Here is a 20,308-nt window from a genome sequence, read left to right as displayed (position 1 = left end):
ATTTTACCAAGGCAACTATTACATCAAGCAATATTTATTGCCTATCTAGTGCTATTTGTTTACACCTCCATGATTCAATGAAATAATTTATTATTTTATAAAAACGACGACCACATATTTTTGTGTTTGTTAAACAGCTGATTGAAATTATCAAAACTGCTTTTTCACTTGCTGTCTAATCAAACTAACTATAGCGTGTTACAAACTGAAACACGTTAATACAAAATGAATCGCTATTTCTCTTAGTCACGGCATAAATGAGAACGACTAAAATATTTACTGACTAATTCTTTGTAACAATGTTTCCGAATACTTTGTAGTAGGTTTTACTGGTGAAATAAATAATTTACAGTGTGACTTGCTTTTTAAATGTCTATAAATAAATCGCCATTACGGTCATTGGGAGTTTGTAACATAATCTTAATTCTATTTTAACAAGATCAATTGTATGTTGCCTGTGTTGGAAAAACATTACAATAAACACTACGTTTTAAACAACATTTTTTTTATTAATAAAGGATCGAATTAAAAAGTTATATCACGTCTATGTACAATAATTTTCCACAGATGTAGAAGTAGGTTCACTACAAAAGAAACCAACTATTTGAAAACTTTAATTTCGTAGTCACAGGTTTAATCACAAGTATTAAAGAAGTAAAATTAAAAAAATCTCAGGATAATTATAAAAGTGACTAAAGTTAGTAATTTTGTAAATTCTTAGTTTAGTATTTAAAACTCCAGTCAGAGAAGTTTCAAAATAACAACAATGTAAAATACATTCAAATGAAACTAAGTAGGAGGTGTTTAGACTTATTTTATTTATCTAACTAAATTGTAACACTACTCTTCAATCTCTACTTCCTTTGCTTTCGGACGCTGTGGTTTACGTCTTGACGGCTGAGAACCAGCGGGTTTAGGTTTCGGAGTAGGCGGATTCTCCAAAGCGTCTAGCTCAGCATCAGTCAGCTGTCCTTTGTACCAATCCGCGCTGTAAGAAAATTTAATATTTTTTAAACATTATTATATTATATTATATTATATTATATTATATTATATTATATTATATTATATTATATTATATTATATTATATTATATTATATTATATTATATTATATTATATTATATTATATTATATTATATTATATTATATTGAGTACTACTACGGTAATATTTTGCGTAACAGAAATTTGTTCCCCGTTCTATGTGAAAATACTCTTTATGTAATTTAAAATGTTTCAATGTTACTACCAAAACGTTTAAAAATGAAGGTCTGTTTATATATTTGAAATATGAAAATATTATATAAAATGGTAATGATCTCTGTCCTTAGTCGATCTAATACAACAATATTTTTAGTAATGTAATTGTTGTGTAGATTTTTAAATTTATATACAAAAGCAATTTTTGTTTTAAGACAAAGACATTTAAGAAAAATAATGATAATATTGCATTATAAGAATGATTTTTCTAAACATCTTCTCGTACGATATTCTTTAGTGCCTCATAACGGCTTTAAATCTGGGCTAGTAGTCAAACTCACATTCGCTCAAAAATCATGGCTATGCTGGGATTTATCTATGACATCAGCAATAATAGATATAACCATGTTAGAAAGTTAAGAAAGCAGTGGCAGAGACCAAATAACCCACAAAAGCGATGGCCTTTGAGACCGTAAGCTTCTGAAGTGGAGATCACAGACTAGGAAGCGCAATTACGACCTTATGCTGGTCGCTTTTCACCGATTCTATTGTAAATCTACGGGGAAGGGCTATGTCCAGTAGTGGACGTCCTGTTGACTGAAAATGACTCTTACCATTCAGGGACTTTTCTTGCCCATTCGCACTTTTTGCTGACGTCATCGAAAGCTTGTCCGAGCTTGCAGCCAGAGCGACGCGGTGTGTTTCCGTTGATACAGACATAGAAGAATTGACAATCTTCTGGGTCAGCATAACGAGGGTGTGTAAGTCCAAAGGTCTCGTTTACAGCTGGGCAGTCGAATTGGAATACCTCTGAAAAAATTAATGTATCATATAATTTTATTACTAAATTATTATTTTAATTTAGCGCAAAATGTTGACCGAGCGTGTACAGATTAATTACCTGTAGGTTTAAAAGCTTCAAAGGAATGAATGCAAATAGGACATACATAGATCAATGTTTTTGAGAAATAATGAATTACGAAATGCTTATAAAAACGTTTTCGAAATTTTAATTATTACAAATTAAAATGAATTTAAGTATTAATGCCATTCAGTGGTAAAAGTGGAAAAAGATTTTAAGTTTTCTTTTTAGCTTATGAATAGGCTATACATTCACCACTTTAACGCTTTTACACATATAACCAGTCACCGAGTAGAAATTAGAAAAAGTTTGAATAAAAAAAATTTCTTTTAAATTAATGGTATCAACGTATATGCTTTAATCAAGCTCTATCTCGGAAGTCCCATTTAAACCAGACTGCGTAACGAATGACAGACGAAAGTGAATTTCTCTTCCAGCGATCCTCACTTTATAAAACTTCTGCAAAAGCATCCTAAAAGTTTTGGAAGCTCACAATCTGGTGGAGTAACTAACGTAAATTCAAAGGCACCCGCGGGAGTCCTCGAGTTTATTCACTGTATGGAGATTTTAAGCTTAGTGGTCTCCACGCTCACTTCATCTTGTATATGGTATAGATATAAATGCCAACCGGCAAACAACGACAAATGATAATAAAACACATTTGTGATTTAAATAATGTTCTGAAACGGAATATCAAATTTTGTTCCTAATAATATTATATATTTATTTCTGTATATTTGTGATATATTTTTATCTGAATAAATGAATCATTCATTCACGTCGAAAGACGCCTTCTGCTAGGTAAAAGTATTTTTATTTATTTATTTATAATTGCCACTAATCACTTATCTTTGTGTCTTTGGCGGCTGTACCAGTTAAAGACCGTATAACGTCAGCGTCATTTTTACGGAGCGGAACATATTCGTAGACAAAGTATGCAGACAGAAATTTAAAATTTAAGAAAAAATTAAATACTATTTCATTCTTTTACTACAGTACAGCTAATGTTTAATCATTATTAATTATGCCTTAATATGTGTGAATGTGTGTATGTCACCTCGTTATACAAGCAAAACTTTTAATTTAAACGCTTAATCGGAGACTTCTTGCCTATTAGTTGATTGCATGTAATGTAGATATTGGATTTTTATTCGGTGCATACTTGTGTGTGTGTATATATCTATGATATTAGAATTAAAAGCATTTTTATTGTCACTAACTTATAAAAGCTATAACCTTTTTTTATTAAAAATGAGTTTATTTACCAGCAGCACCGCAACCCTTCTTCTTGGCTTCATCGGGCCATGTGCAGATGCCGGTCTTGTCATTGTACACCAAACCGTCTGGGCACGTGATCATGTTGAATTTACCATCTACACAGTAGTAGAACTTGCCGCATTCTTTGGGATCCTCGTGTGAGAAGTAACCATTTTGACGGGGACAGTGGAGTGCTGGTATTGGTGTCTCTGTAGATAAAAACGCATATCATTACAAAAATTTTAAAAAACATTGAGACATATCCCATTTTAATACATTTATTCAAATGTAAAATATCCCATTAATCAAAGCCAATCTTAAATCGAAAGATAAGGCTGGCATTGACTAACTCCAGAGAACTAATTTAAAAAAAAAATTCCGCTGCCACCAAATAAAATGAACATAACCGTTATTATTTTATTGGGTTTTAAAATATTTGCAATCTACGTGATCCCATATACATTGTCAATTTTTTTCATAATTTTATGGCTAAAAATGGCGGAGATAGGCAAAGTGACCTTTTTTTCCACAAGGCGATAGAAATCTAATGACAAAGAACTGTGTTGTAGATCGTAAGTAACATTTGAATCCCGGCAGACACTCATACTGTACGCTAAGACAGACGAAGGAAAAAATCGTAAGAAAAAGTGTACTTGACACCTAAGGAATTCACAACAAAACAAATATTTCTTTTGTGTTATTTACTTCTATCAGAACAGAGTAGTTGATTATGGCCCATAGTGAGCATATTTCTGAGAAAAGTCTTGAACCTTAAACAGTAAATTGCTTAAATATTTAGTAATCATAATTAAAATATTAATTTATTGTAGATACCTACCAAGGCATTTTAAAATATGAACAGAAAAAAATGATTACTTTCATTCTCAATTTAAACTTTAACCTATCAATGACCTTAATAACATTTTTATTAAATTACTATTTTCAGAATATCTAATAAAATTTTTTCCATAAAACGTGGAAGTAAATTAATTCCATATTAATTTTGCAAGCCCAAACGAATCGATTACTACGTATCCACCCGACTCTCAAGGCCATGTTTCCCTTGAGATGTGAAAGTTGTTTCGATATAGATAACCTTTACAATATAGCCGTAGTGTACACTGATGCGACGTCGTATTAAAATAGCAACACGTGCCCCGAATGCTCACGTGTGCGCTGACCTTTAAATTACCAGCCACAAATACAACCAATTTCAAATGTTAATAGAATCTGTGACATATTCATGATGTGTATTTCTAACATTTTAAAAATTTCATCTGCTTAAAAAGCGAAGTATTTTTTTACTCGTCTGGTATAAGTTCCGTCAGTTATAATCAATAAATATAAAAATAAAACTTTGAAAGTGTTTAAAATTTTTCACACGCGTTTTTTGGGTTTTAAACTTGTCGTGATTGTAAGTAATTAGTTCAGCGTTACTTATTATTTAATATTGTCATTGGTCAATGACATAAAAACATTCACAAATGACCGCAACGGTTGCGAATGCCTTTCATTATTGGCAGTGCCAATTAAAACTAATCACTGCCGCTTCGAGTAATTGTTTTATCACTTTGAATTTAGAATAAAATAAATTGAGTGACTTTAAGGTCAATACATAATTGATATAAATGCAATACTTCGTCAATTTCGCAGATTCGATTCCCGGAAAACGGCACAATTCGTATGATTTATAAAACTAAAACATGATTAACAAATGATGAAGGAAAACATCGTAAACAATCATGCATGTGTAAGTCAAAAATTCATGAGACACGTGAGTCCAATCCTTATAAAATCTGCGTAAGAGAAAAATTGTGGCTCAGAATTATGAACTTTACAAATGTAAATACAACAACAACCTATAAATAATTTTGTTTTACATTACAAATGCTCGCTACAAAAACGTACGACGTACGGTACCCCATTTGATATGTGTGATGGCATATGACCTAGTTTATTGACATTAAAAGTTTACTCACGTAGCTTGGGCCGCTGCGAGCAGTCGAGGTTGAAGGGCAAATCGCACTTTTCTTCCTGAGAGCTGTAGTCGTTGAACACCATACCATCAGGGCAGAGCTTCTCAATTATCTCTCCATTCCTAGAAAGCACGCGGATTCATTTTTAATACCTTAAATACTAAAACAATATAAAAATTCTTTATTGCAAGCTAGAAGTAAATTATTATTATTATAATGTAAGCCGATAGATGCCTACTACAACGCATAATTTCCCCAAAATTTCACCACGATGACCGATTTTTCACTGCCCGCATCCAGAAATTATCCGCGATAATGCGCGAAATTATATACATGTAAGATACAAAAATAGGATTTATTTTATTAATTATTTGATTTATATAATTTAAGGCATAATAAACCTAGTCAATGATTTATTAAAACACATCCTTAATCCAAAATATTATATACTGCAGGCTATACAACTTAAAATAGCACGTTTTTTGTCTTATAGTTTATTAGATAAACGCCGTGTTTATAAATCTCAAATAAATAAAAAAATGTGTATAAAGTTATTTTTAATTCTATAATTTAGCAAAGATATATTTTGTGTATTTATCAAAAGTTCAAATATTTAACTAAAGGGTAGAACGTTCAAACTTCTCGTTTATAATTTCTTAATAAACAAGTCACTAAAAGTCAATGCACTAACAAGGTAAAGTCTTTGTAAAGGTAAAGTATGCCATGAAATATTTTCCAATACGCGTGGTAGGAATTTGCAACTTATTGCAGAGACTTACACGTGACGTTAAAACTTCAAATTTAGCCAATCATAAATTTGTCATTTGTAGTATACTCAAAGATAAGATTTATGATAAATAAATAACCGTTTTCCTTATTTGAACGATAAAGACCTGATCATGACTGCGTTCATCATTATTTATCTGTTCCAAAATATCTTTATTAATTAACATTTTTTTAAATAGTTTTTTACATAAATTATACTTATTTAATTTACCATATTAATTCGTCTGCTCTAAACCTACTTAATTAACTTAAATGAATTGATTCAATTTCTTATTCGCTCATGATTCAAAGATGGTATTGAACACAATTCCTCATTCTCGCATACAAATGAATTAAAATAACTTGAATTAATTTCCTGAGATCACGATCATTCTTCGATAGTGTTAAAAAAATATATTTTTTAAACGATTCCAATTTTGCACTTGATTCTTGCAGTAGCTAGTACGATATATAAATTTAAAAAAAAACTTTATAATTAATCTTAACAAGTTTATATTTAGCTTAAACTAATAATAATATTTTACTTGTTAATAATACCTTAGTTTCGGAAATTTAATTGTTAGTTGAAAAATATCGTTACATGTTATGCAAAAAATCGGTACATTCATAAAACAATTAATATTGCAAATAGGAAAATTTCACGCTCTAGTTATATCGACTTTTGTGTAATGAGCAAACTAATTATAACATGTATGGTTTTATTTATTGCACACTATATACATTATCAGTATTTGTACGAATGATCAAGGTTAAGGAGTTTTAATTTATACTAATTTTAACATTACAACTTCGAGAGAATACCAACCTGCATTCGTAGTATTTATCGCATTGTTCGGCGTCTGCGAAGAATCCGTCATCCGGGCAGGAGCTTGTGATCTCTGCGTCTTTCTCAGGATCGGCTGCTGCTCTTGCTGGAGGATTCGCGGGTTTTCGCTTAGAGTTCTTTGGTACAGCTGATGAACCCAATGCTGTGGAAATAATTATATTGCATTATTTTTAAATTACTGCAAACCAACAGAATGAGACAAGTCATGTTTGCTCTAAATGTTTAGTTTTCTATGATAAAGGAGAAATTAAATCTAGGACCTGACGTAAACTTATCTCAGGATCAGTCTAATGTTGCTTAAGTAATAACATAGTGTATATTATATTAATTTGGAGTGTATTGGCCAAACAGTTTGACCCCACTGACTTACATCGGGACACACGGGTGAGATCTCATTGTTTGATGAAACAAGAGCGTTGTTGAATGTTGCTTGCTTAACAAGATTATTAAACCTTTCTCTAAGCTCTATTTAATTAGTAACTCCTTCATAGGTAACTAAGTGTGCTTTTACAATAATATAACTTCCGTGTAACGACTGAATGTTATTATGCAATAAATATTAAAAGTTTTTTAAACAACAGTTAGTGACAAAATTCTAATTAAGTATAAATTATTTGAAACGACTTTAGATTATGGCAAAAATATTACTCTGGTTACTGTATTATGGACATTTGTGAAAGTGATTACAGAAAGAAAAACTAACTGAGTTTGTTGCGGGATCTTCTGCTATCCCACATTGTAATAATAGGAATAAATTTAAACCATTTCTTTTTTTCGCTCGTTTATCTTCATTGGTAAAGTTTATGCCCTTCCTGGACAGCCTTGGACGAGAATTCAACTGGTTGCCTCAATGGATATCTATAATCGGGTTTTCAAAGTGCTTCCTTTATAGTGAGGCTCGTCAAACGCAGAACGCCCTCTTTCACAGTACTTTTCCTACTACATCTAGCTTATCGATATTCTCAAGTTCCCTCCGAAGAGTCCGCTTCCCTCTCTTAGAATCTACTTGTGTCGTTCGAGAACAGATCTTTCTGCCCCTCTGGCAGTCTCTGATATGCGTAGCATACTTTGCCAGTACAACATTCCAAAAGCATTGATTTTGTTTCGCTGTACCGTGTGGATAGTTTAGGATTCAGATACGTATAAGAAAATTTATTATTTCAAATCAAGAGTTTTTACTAGCCTCAAACTGTTTAAAAAGGATTATTTCTTAGTTCTTTTTCTCCATCGAAGATACACTATTTTATTCTATAGACGTAAAATAAATAAGTGGCATAGTTACTTCGACGAGAAATGGAATGTTCGTTCACTGCAAAATATTTTATACTCGTATTATAAAGGTGCGGTCATACCTACAATAAAACGTGTTTTAATACTCTTATTGGTGATATTCCTATGATATTTACGTAACGAAAAAAGTAATTATGATATAGCATTAGTAATTGAGTATTTAAATTATTTTTGCATATCACTCGTTGACCGAGAAATTTCCTGTCTGACTTGTGTGGGACAACTGTAACTAGTTAACATTGAACACCTGTATGCTTCCTAGTGTGAGTCGGCCACGGTCTTGGAGCTGGATTAATAGCAATTCTTACTTTCGTTGTTAATTAGATAAATTCTTATAACCAGTTAACAATTATTTAAAAACACAAGTTTATTAAATAAATGGAAAAATAAAACTCCTATAAGGGTAGCCTATGTATACGTAATGAGTTTATATATATTTTCTAATATTACGTCTAATACCTGTGCCTTGTATTAATTATAACTAATTGTTCAGATTTTATAACACGTTGGTAAGCTAGAAAGTTTAGTAAGTTTAGCTATCCATTACATAAACATTATTCAAAAGCCGAGAACAAACGAATATTGTAAGTTACATACAAAGCCGTTTGCTTAAAATTTATGTGCGTTGCACCGCATATCAAGATGTCGCCGTTGCCAGATATTTATCTAAACCATTGGTTTTTACTATCGCCGCCTAGATCCGCATACTCTGATAGCCTTGGCTGTTGAACTTCTACCTTACCTTATACAGCAAATTGTTTGAACAGTTCAGGCTAAATATTCAGTACATTCTATTATTCGATGTATTCAATTCGATAAGAACAAGAATGGTATTTAATAACAAAATATGTATGTATATAATATATAAATGTACATGAAAATAAAAATTTGTAAGTCTTCGTAAATTACTTTAGATATTGGAAGTAAAGAAATTTGTAATTAAAAAACTATATGATCGAAAAATGAATATCGCGTATCTGCTTTGTAAAGTTAAACATTACAAATTGTAAAATTTCTTGTTAAATTTCAAGAATAGTTGTCTAATACTGTCCGACTTCTTCTTCAAATGTAGATATTAATTTAATTAACATACACTTTTGTATTCGTAACATGTTTAAATTTTGGCTAATATTCTTAAAATAGATACGTAAAAAACTGCAATCATGAGAAATATTAATTGAACAAAGCATAGTGTAGCAATATTTTGAGCTAGTTTCTCTCTTACCTAACCATACTCAACCAACGGTCGTATGAAAGTTGTGCCAAAATTACTTCGCCAATACAAGACTATCTAAGCGTTCTTCGTGACCATGACATTCTTACGATACGGTTTAAGAAAATCAACATAATACTTTTATAATAAAAAAAGCATTTCAAAATAATTTTGCTGTCAATAAATGTGTATTAGAAATTTAAAAAATAATGAGAAAATTTCTTGACAAACTTAATCGTGCTCAAATGTGTACTAGAACAGCGCGTTGATGTCTTTTCTATCACAAAAATGTATTAGTTACTTTTCAGCATTTAAATTTAACACCATGATTATATGAATAAAGTATGCAAATAATATTTTTTAATTTGAAGTATCTCATTGTAATATTTTTGTACATACATTCCATTATTTTTTCTTAATAACAAAATGATCACTCACCTATTAAACATGCCAAAAAAATTAGTCCAACTTTCGCCCGAAATGCCATCTTCAGTTGTAATTAATTACTATGTACTACTTATAATATAAATATCAATACAATGTAAGTTATATAAACTTGACGCCTGCGCTGAGTTCCACAGCGCACTGAGCATAACAGTTTTTGTCATCCGTTCTTAGCTGAAGAATGGCTGAGCGAAAGGCTACGTTGACAGCAACTTCCTCGCTCCCACACAACAAAAATTATATTATATCTACACTCTTCACTCATGAGCATACTCTTTAGGTAAATTGGATCCTGTTATTGTTCTACGCATTCTGCAAGACAATTACCACTAAGCACCCATTGTACAAAATTAAAAAAATGTATAAATAAAATTAAGGGCATTATGAATATAGTTTTACATAGTAGCGCATCGTAAATACAACTGGGAAACTATTCAATTTAAATAATACATAATTAATAGTTATTTCTCTATGAATCATATTTTAACAATGTGGCTTTGCTAATTAAGGTTAAATACTATGTTGCTTAACTTAGGTATGTAGGTTAACGCGACCCGGCTAACTTGATGACACTTTTTAAAAGAAGTTGATATTCACTTAGACTTGTCTAAAATACACTTCTTTATAGTTAAAATAAATCGTACTTAGACAATTTAAGATTATTTTTTATATTATTAAAAACACTAAGAAAAGTTTCAACAAATCATTAATTATCAATTTATTATTGGTGGTCCAAGGAAAACAACATTGAATTCGACAACTATACTAGTTTTTCTAAAACTAATGTACGCACAGTCTACGCGTACGTGATTTCGCTAAATTATGTTATTTTACTTAATAAACAAAATATTGAAATAAATAAATATATATATAAATATATATATATATATATATATATATATATATATATATATAAATAAGTTACAAAGTCTGATTCTTGGACTGTGTAAATAAACAGTATTTTTAAAAAATGTATTGATTACTTACCAGACGAATGTGCACTTCTTTGACTTTAGTCAAATATAAACGCACGCAAAAAGAAAAGTTGATTAACACCATCGCGTGATGTCTAAAAAATAAATGGATAAGCAACATTTAGTACCTAAATACCGTGGCGGTAACATCTCTCTCAGGCGCTTTTGTGTCAGAATGCTAAGAGGGTATTAATAACGAGTAACAGACCAGGCCGTGGTCCGCACGTGAGGTCCCGTGAGCATACTTACTTCGTGAAGCGATCACCAAGTCGATGAAAGTTATCGGCAAACTCCTAAAAAAAATTAAATTATTAATATGTAGCAGCTCAAGCCCAGGCTCTCCCAGGCGCCTTAGAACTTCTTTACTTTAAAAGAGGACTTAGACAAGGCGCCCTCTGCTTCCTGCTCTCCCAAACCCGCGGCAACGGCAAATGCCATTTGAGCAGCAGCCACATTTCGATCCAAAAAAATCTATTATGGTACTATTTGCTCCCAAACAGTAATGTGTCACCATTAAAATCCTGTTCTCCATTATAAGTAGCAAACAAAGACGTAATACCTTATTAGATTTTGTATTAAAATTCTTTAGTAGAGCCGTACAATCATTTTATAGTACTATATTTTAATAGATAGCTATACTGTATGTTTCATGGCTTCCTTATAATAAAAACCAAGACTAGTTTTTTTTATAGTAGTGCTTAAAATCATTTATTCATTAAAACAAACAAAATCATTTATTCTTAGTAACATATTATATTTCAATAAATTACATTCAAGTAAACTATAAAATTTACAAAATGAAAATAAAACGAGACACAAATGTAACAATTAAAGATAAAAATTTAGTGCATGTAATATAAATTAGTTAAAAAAAGACAATCACTATAACTCAAAGATACATTGCAACTTACTATTTAAATAGATGATTATGGATTTATGCCTTTTTAAAATTTAAATTATCACAATTATATTTGTTGTAAGTACAGGTATAGATTGTTAAGAATTTTTAAAATAAATATAAATAAAATCCACGCAAGGGCGGACGTAGATACTTAAATAGAACAGCGAACACCCCAACCGCCCACTGGACACTGTACAAGGGAATATGCAAATTAACATTTTAAATGTACATAAAAAGGTATTCCTAATTAAAGTTACATTTGAAAGCAACGACCTAACGAGATCTCAAAGAGATGTACATAAAAGATATCATATAGTTACATTTAAATAATATGAAATGCATAGTATTTTATCAAGATGCTTGTCGAGAATCTTGATGCATTGATGCATTTAGATGGCTCCCTAGATTCAAAGGCGGTATGTCAAAAGCATTGCCTCTATCCAACACACTATTTTGGGATATTCCCTGTAATAAAAATTTATAAACTAAATTATTTGTGTAATAATAAATAACATACAAGATAAAAGTATCGTGACCTTTTATTGTTTTTAATTTATACCACTACTTCAAGTAACTTTCACACTTATAAACTATGTGCTTTGTAAACTTTTTATTCTTTATTGTCTACATTGTATCTGGCTATCCAATTAAGCGATTCAAAAAAATAATTTCACTTTATTCACAGAATAATTGGCATGCACGGTTAATCTGAAATATAAATATTATGTATTCTGTACATAATAATTTTTACTGTGTAATTTAATGTTTAAAAATTTCCTAGCATACTGAGAATATTTTTAAAGTTTACATTAACATTTATTATTGGCATAGGACATTTGGGTATCTCGTTTTATATTCGATACTTTTGTGCTTTCTAAGAATTTTAAGACATCATCTATATCGATGGTTACAGAAATAGTAAACTTTTATATTTTATACACGTCAAATATTTATGAACGTGTATTTATAAATATTTTAATACATGTGATATTGGTGACTAATTTAAAAATAAATTATGAAGAAATAAACGTACAAAACATCTTTGAACAATGCGAATGAAACATAATTTTATTGCTACTATTAAGTAATTGCAAAACATATACAGCACAAAGGAAACAACAAAAGTGTTTAAATGTACAGAATTACATGTGAGTACATTTTCAAACAGGCATATCCTTTTAAGCTATCCTTTAATGTCCAGACTAAAATTAGAGCCCACGTATATATGGGTGTATACGACCTGCGGTTCTATAAAAGCTAGGATCTGAGTTCAGCCCTGACATTGCCCTGGCTCAGTGGCACCGAGGTACAACAGAGTTAACAGCAATGTTCGAGATAGTCACATTAATTATTTTGGCGCTGTTAGCAACCAGCGGTTACGCCGAAGAAACAAATTCTCTTTTAGAAAACAATTCTCAAGAGAACAACCGACAAAGGAGACTTTTGTGTGAGTACGCAATTTCACATTACCTTTTTAAATAAATATGATTTTTGTAGTACTTGTTATTAATTCAAATATTAAAGTACGATTAATATTTTGTTATTTACTATTAAAAAAGTTTTTCATAATTTGTGTTAATATATATATATATATATATGTATATATATTTTTGTGTGTGTGTATATATATATATATATTTATAAACACAAACAGTTTATTATAAGCGCGATATTTTGGTTTTTCAAAATTGCAAAATAAAAGAAGGCATATAATACACATACAAACAGATATATATAAATTATATTCATATTATCTCGAGAAAATTTATAGTTCATTTTGTAGTCTGTATATAACTACGTATATTGAATTTTTATAATTTATATTAAGCATTTAAACACAGTTATTTTAGGGATTTTCATTTATCTTTTGCATATTTTATTTATTTACCTTTGAAACATTTAATTTAAATAAATTGTAAATTAACTTATCTAAGAAAAGGTAACAGTAAAAATCTTTAACCATATCAAAAACTAATGTACTTTGCTTTATTTGACTTCTTGGTTGCATTCTTCTTCGATCTATTTACTGTTTTGATGAAATATGTCAAACGATATTTTATTAGATATATTTTAAAAAAATATTCTGACTATTTTTAAAAAAATTTATATAAAGAATTAAAATAACTAGTTTGTGGAATAGACCTAATTGAAAGGCCTTTATGAATATTAAATACTTATGTATGTCTAAACAACGTCTGTTAACCAGATTTTTAATTTAACAAAAAATAAAGGCTAAATCTATTATTTAATATATGACGATAAAAAAGTATACAAAAGTACAATGGCGTGGTGAAATTCAATAACTTTAACCATCGCGTGATAAGATGCGCGTACAAAACGACTATCAGTATCCAATTTATCCAGTCATTACATGGGGATAACTTCTCCGCCTAATAAGAATAACATTCACGGTCAATACTGCCAGATATGTTACATAGTATAAATGTTTATTATTATAAACGAATACACAGTATTTCGGACATGAATACTATTCAGCATTGTTAGTGTCATCTTTAGAAAAAAAGAACGTAATGTTTGTACTTGGAATTAATGTTATATATCTATCTTGGTCTTTGGTTCGAATAACTGGTATAAATCTTACCTTTCTCTCTTTTTTAGTCCAAGATATTTATATGCATTAAATTAAAATATTCCCGACGCAAATTTTAATTTATTAAATGTCTTAATAAAAAAACAACCTAATTTTCTATAAAAATTTAAACTTGTTAAGCCAATAAAATGTTTTGAGTATGTTATGAATAAAACATCTAATCTAGATTTTTATTAAATCTAGTGATAAATTTACATATAACAAAATAACGGAGATAATAGGGCTAGTTCGTTGACCGTAGCAACATTGTAAAAGCAAATGAGAATTTTATCATCCCTTGCCAGCTTTACAATTGAATGCGGTTGTTGGTACTATAGCGTCCACAGCATGTTACATGTCAGAGCTTCGTACGCCGGCCGCATTCAGCTGTCCACGTATCATCTGCATCGCGCCTAATGTCTTCCGACAAGCTTTAAGCTTTATAATATCCTTTGCGCACAAGATTAATCTAAAATTGTGAATGCGCTCTCTGCAGCAGACGTTATTCAACTTTTTGATTAATGATTGTACTTTTTCTTATTATACTTATGTTATCCTCGTATTTAACAAAAGTTTTAAAGCCCATTTTTATATTTATGTTAGTATGAACCTTAAATTTAATTTTTGATTAATTACTTTCATTAATTAATTCACACTTTATTTATCATCAAATGTTATATAAATTAACATAAAATTTTCTTACTGTGCATGAAAGGCTTAGGTTAAAAATTAATCCTCATCATTTTAGCCTTAGGTAGTCCACAGCTGGACATAAGCCTTCTCCAAACAAATATTACTATTAACAGTACATATAATAATATATTAATTACTAAATGGTAAATTAGCTGCATTATTTTTTGTTTTGCGGAGTAGAAGTTACAGGTTTTTTTTCCAAAAATATTATAATCAAATGAAAAAAAATCATGTATTATTTTTGCAGTTTACGATGAACAAGGTAATTTAGTTAAGACATATTCCAATCCTTACATCAATGACTTTAGTGGTAAAGAAAACAGTATTCTCTGGAACGTGAAAAATCCGTTTTTTAGCTTCATTAGGGTGAGTGTATTTATTTTATATTAATTGAATTATTTAAACCTAAAAAAATTGTGATTTAAACCCGGATATCCAGATACTTGGAAAGTCTGAGAAAAAACTTAAGGAAAGTAAATTACGTAACTTTTTTTAGCTAATTAGTAAAAAGAAAATTCATTCCACAATATGTTAATAAATTCTTTTTTTTGTTGACTTTGACTTCTGACGTTATTTATCACAGTCAAAAGTAACGTGTAGTATTTCACCTTTTCCTAAATACAACTTGATAAACCAAAAAGTTTTTATTCAAACATATTTGGGTAGATATAAAATGTATGGTATCCTTGTTTACTTTGACGTTTGTCCCCTTTTTAATAACCTTAATACGTTGAAATACGTACTAGGTATACCGTCCTTATTTTTAAAAGGATGAGATGATAAGATACATATTTTTTAAAAAATGTAATATTTTGTGTTACAAAATATTTGTTTGTTACTTTTGCCGAAATCAAACGTGTCTTTAGCTTATTTCTTTATATTTATTAACTTCATTAATTTTAAAATTGAAAATTGCAGCCATCCAGTTTTAGCGGTTCTTCAATAGCATACATGATACCAATTTCGGAAGAGGTAGTCCAGCAAATTAATAATGACCCAGTATACCAGAACAAGCTACTGTTCCTTACGACACGTGATCCGGCGGTAAAAATCAATCCACTTTGTAATGGAAAAAGAGAACCAATACCCTCGCCAGAGAAATGCTACAAATTCTTGAACTGTTGGGATGGATGGGCGTCCGAAGAAGAGTGTCCCGATGGATTGATGTTCTCTAATAACGGTTATTGTGATTACTCATTTAACGTAGACTGCGCGAATAGGAAAGTTAAAGGTACGTGTGTGTATTGCAATGTATCTTGTTTGTGTACATTTAATTGTCCATTTTAGATATTTACCACGAGAATATTTTAAATACTCAAAAGCATTATTTTATTAACAAATTTTCTGCACAAAAAATATACTATAAATGAAATTTATTACAACTCTTATTTGCGATAAAATTCGCATCTACTTAACTGATCTCAATGATTTTTTTTTTCAAATAACTACTCATCAAGTTTTTGGTAATTTTATTTCTCTTTATTCAATAAAACATTAAGGATAAACCCTTGGAAACGGATACGATTCAAGGAAGACAATAGGATGCAAATTTATCTTAATGTAGACACATAAAACATATTTTATGGGCACAGTTTAGAGATATCTTAAAATAATATCCCAACCTCCTTAAAATACTTCATTAACTCCTAAAACATACTCTAGATTATAATCACGCGCCGTTTTATGATAAAACTGGTAACAACATCTAAAATTTGCCAAATAAAGATTATTACCAAAAATATAACACAAAAGTAGTACAAAACTCATACCTTGTATGTAACATTTTAAGTTCTTATGAAGTTTCTTACCTTAATCCTCTGTTAACAATTTATGGTATATATAAAAAAATTCTTTATATTAACACTTCTTATGCTAATAAAGTACAACGCGAACCTAACGCTTGACGCATTCTCTACCAGTTAAACGAAATTTTAACTGTGCATAATAAATTGATGGAAACGAAATATAACTTGAATATACAAAAAAAAATAATGAAAAGATAATAAATATTTCCTTTAAGAAATCTGATGTAAATATGCATACATTGTACACTAAGCATATGCAACTATAATATAAATAAATGTAATAAGTAATTCTTGAATTAAATGAAACTGGTTTTTATGAGAGTTCCTTAGCTGTCACTAAAGAAAATATTTAATTCAACCCATCCTGTTAGATTTCGGAAAATAAAATTTGAAATAACGTTGCTCATCCATGAACAAACTTAAAGATGTCGTCAGATGTTGTTGGAAATGTCACTTCGAATATTATGTAAAGTTACTCTCAACTTACGCAACGTCTTGGCATTATAACAACATTATATCATTCATCCAATAGGACGTAAATGTGTCTAAAGTACTTATTTGTTTTAAGAAAAAGCGGCAGAACTTCAAATAAATCTATTTTATTGCTATTTATTTACCAATTAGATAAAATTTATTAATTAGTCTGATAAAAAAATTATTTAACTTCAAATTGATTCTACTCGAGTTTTATTATCGTTGGCAAAACACTAAAAAGTAATTTTGAACTGATTCATGAATTTATATACAAATATTACAAAGTAAAAAGCAGTGAAAACACATTCAAATTCAAAATGACTTTATTCAAGCAGGCATTTACAAGCACTTTTGAATAGTTTATTATATTTATAATTATAAAGTCAGCCCACGAGTAAGCTAATACCAGCTCGGATTGCTGATCTTCTAAGAAGAGATGACCAGCACACAACAGTTGCTCTATTAAAAGAATTTGACAATATTTGATAATGTCATCAATCATAATCAATTTATAATATCAACCCTACTAATGAGTCTACAAATCACAAAGTACATATTTTTAAATAAATATATCTATTTTAGGAATAAAAAGTATTTAAGGAAAATATTTACTTAATTCTTTAATCGAGTTTATGAAACTGTTGTCGTACTACTAAGCACTCGTAATATTTGATAATTAATAAAATTTATATGCGTTTTGTAGATATCATCGAACCACGATGTCGTCAAGATTTCTTAACGTTTCGTAACGAAACGAACTGCAACGAGTTCTTCGTATGCATAAACGGCCTGCCGGTCAGATTCAAATGTCCCTCTGACCTTCACTACAGCACGGTAAGAAACAATTATAGCTAGTATTCAGAGAAAACAACCGCAAAAAATTTGAGGTTATCTTCTTATCTCTACAAGGTAATAAGGTCGTTTCTTAGCAGTAATATATACATGGTAATTATCTATCTTATCGTCACGTAATCTGTACAAAACGAATATAAAATCAGATTTACACAACTTGATTTAGTAATAAAAATTGTGTTAAAAAACATTTCCGTATTTAAAACATTCTTGTCAAGTTAGCAAACAATAATTTTCTATTTTTCTTTACATTATGAGATAATGATCAAAGAACTTAATTATTATCTATCTTATATTGAAGCTTTGTACCGCTGATGTTGAATAATTAGTGCGAGGAGGAAATTTTTTTTAGAGACGTTTATAAAAAAGCACACTGCAAGGTAAGTAAAATAAGGCAAGTACGGTTTAATGACTCAGATATGAACTTGCAACATATTTATTAAATAAATATTTTATTTGTTACTGACAATATTTTCCTTAACTTCTTAAAGGCGAAACGCCACCCACACGTTAACACTTACTTGTTAAAATCGTTAAAACATTCTTTAAGGTATTTTATTAAATGGCTATGCACCTTTAACCGAGAAATTGTTCATGAGAGCCTTGTATCTTTTAATTTTGGGCAAGGCGCTTATCTTGTTCGGATCTATTTTTTAGCTGGTTTTACTTTGACAATAGAACAGAAATTTATAACGTCAATCTTTGAGTCATAATAGGTAAATACATTAAGTAATAATGAATTGTTAGCCGCAGGATATTAAAAACTTAATATAACTTTCTACTATAGATTTCAACTTTGACAAGGTCGTTTGTATACTTTGCAGGTAAATATCCTATGTTGCGCTTACTGTCCGAGGTCTACACTTTAGTATACTAAGGTCCCGGTAGCCATCTGTTTTGTGCTCTATGCTACCTGCCCTTTGCCATTTCAACTTAGCAATCTACCAAGTTAAACTTTCGTTCGTCTACGAATCTCCTTATTTGTGATTCGATCTCATGAAATATTCTTGCGATAAAGGAATAATACGCCTATAACGCCTACGGACGATAACACCTAAGGCAATGTTTTAATTCTCGAATAAAATAAGACATTTTCCTTGTCAAAGCTCAAAGCTTTAGTGACATTTGTCTTAAAATTTACGAAAAAAATTTACGAATGTTTTCCTTATTAATTTAATAGTAATGATTTGATTCAAGGTTTTTTCTACATTAATTAGCGCTTTGTATAATCAGATACAAGGTAGTTAGAGGTGAGAAACCTAAGAATCTGTTCAGATATTCGTAATAAATTCTTCATACAGGTATGCTTTTCTGTTTGTTATCCTATGCAAATTTTAACGGTGGATTAAATCAACTAAACTCTTAAACATAAAAAAACGCGTTAGTTAACGGAATTACAATGTAAATTAGACGTAATTGATATGAGATTTCATCAAGATGTTAGCCGTCTTGCAAAGCCCGCGACATTGGTCAAACCTGACATATTACAATTAAACTTTGTTTTTAAGGAATAACTTCAATATATTTTCAGTGTCGAGGAGTATGTGAATTTAAAGAAACAGCAAACTGTAATAGCTCCTCCATATCTGATCCTGTCACAACTGAAAATGCTCCTCCAGCAACTATGACGTCACCAACATCGTCCGCATCGAGCTCTACAAAAGACCCGACTCCAATTGAACAATCCACTGCATCTATTGTTTCCAATCCGAAGCCAGTTTTTGTCAACACTTTTTATGATAGTAAAAGTAAGTAATAGAAAAGATTTTAACACTTTTATTCCCTTTAATTTTTTCATTTTTTACAATGTATAATATTATTTGTATGTCAGTTATATTAATGAAATTTGCCTAGTTATACAAATTTTTACTATATATCGCTGGATGCGTTTTAAAGTGTCTTTCACCATAAAGATTTATGTAGCAAAGTATAAACATTTTTACACGATTTTTCTTTTATATTTTAGCTTGGACATCAACGCATGTAGCGATGTCACGTCAAGATGCAATCCGTCAATTGAAACTTAAAAGCATAGCGGATGTTAAAACAGCCGAGTAAGCATTCGAAGATTATATATTGACTTATAATTTATTAACTGCTTTCCTATAAAATATATTACGCAGCCATCAACCTTGTGAAGTTATTGAGGTTTTAAATTGACTTTT

The 20,308-nt window shown here is 30.0% G+C and overlaps 2 protein-coding genes across 2 annotated transcripts; one reads left to right on the top strand and one right to left on the bottom strand.

Annotated features, from left to right (window-relative positions):
* Positions 1–779: 779 nt before the first annotated feature.
* Positions 780–10,015, bottom strand: LOC137929485 (protein obstructor-E-like). The gene is made up of 6 exons (XM_068772455.1): positions 9,849–10,015; positions 6,887–7,049; positions 5,299–5,417; positions 3,328–3,528; positions 1,815–2,010; positions 780–988 (listed from the first exon to the last, which is right to left on the bottom strand). Exons 1-6 carry the CDS (start codon positions 9,895–9,897, stop codon positions 841–843), a joined length of 876 nt encoding a protein of 291 aa, XP_068628556.1. The 5' UTR covers positions 9,898–10,015; the 3' UTR covers positions 780–840.
* A 3,026-nt stretch (positions 10,016–13,041) lies between these two features.
* LOC137929843 (uncharacterized) lies at positions 13,042–20,260 on the top strand. The gene is made up of 6 exons (XM_068772960.1): positions 13,042–13,176; positions 15,260–15,378; positions 15,931–16,243; positions 17,995–18,125; positions 19,675–19,891; positions 20,110–20,260. Exons 1-6 carry the CDS (start codon positions 13,056–13,058, stop codon positions 20,199–20,201), a joined length of 993 nt encoding a protein of 330 aa, XP_068629061.1. The 5' UTR covers positions 13,042–13,055; the 3' UTR covers positions 20,202–20,260.
* The last annotated feature ends 48 nt before the right edge of the window (positions 20,261–20,308 follow it).

Source organism: Battus philenor, unplaced genomic scaffold (assembly GCF_028537555.1).
Source record: "Battus philenor isolate CCGP_79_NKW_IND1 unplaced genomic scaffold, ilBatPhil1.0.hap1 SCAF_5, whole genome shotgun sequence".
Classification (NCBI taxonomy): Eukaryota; Metazoa; Arthropoda; class Insecta; order Lepidoptera; family Papilionidae; genus Battus; species Battus philenor.
Note: the sequence above shows the minus strand (reverse complement) of the source record. Positions and strands in the feature narration are given on the sequence as shown.

Bases quoted from the DNA above. Each gene is read 5' to 3' on its own strand.
- LOC137929485 (XM_068772455.1), bottom strand. From the start codon at position 9,897: ATGGCATTTCGGGCGAAAGTTGGACTAATTTTTTTGGCATGTTTAATA. The intron at 3,529-5,298 runs GTGAGTAAACTT...TTTTATCTACAG, and splicing joins CTCGCAGCGGCCCAAGCTAC to AGACACCAATACCAGCACTC. The intron at 2,011-3,327 runs GTAAATAAACTC...TAATTTTTTCAG, and splicing joins GAAGGGTTGCGGTGCTGCTG to AGGTATTCCAATTCGACTGC.
- LOC137929843 (XM_068772960.1), top strand. From the start codon at position 13,056: ATGTTCGAGATAGTCACATTAATTATTTTGGCGCTGTTAGCAACCAGC. The intron at 16,244-17,994 runs GTACGTGTGTGT...TGCGTTTTGTAG, and splicing joins CGCGAATAGGAAAGTTAAAG to ATATCATCGAACCACGATGT. The intron at 19,892-20,109 runs GTAAGTAATAGA...TTTATATTTTAG, and splicing joins CACTTTTTATGATAGTAAAA to CTTGGACATCAACGCATGTA.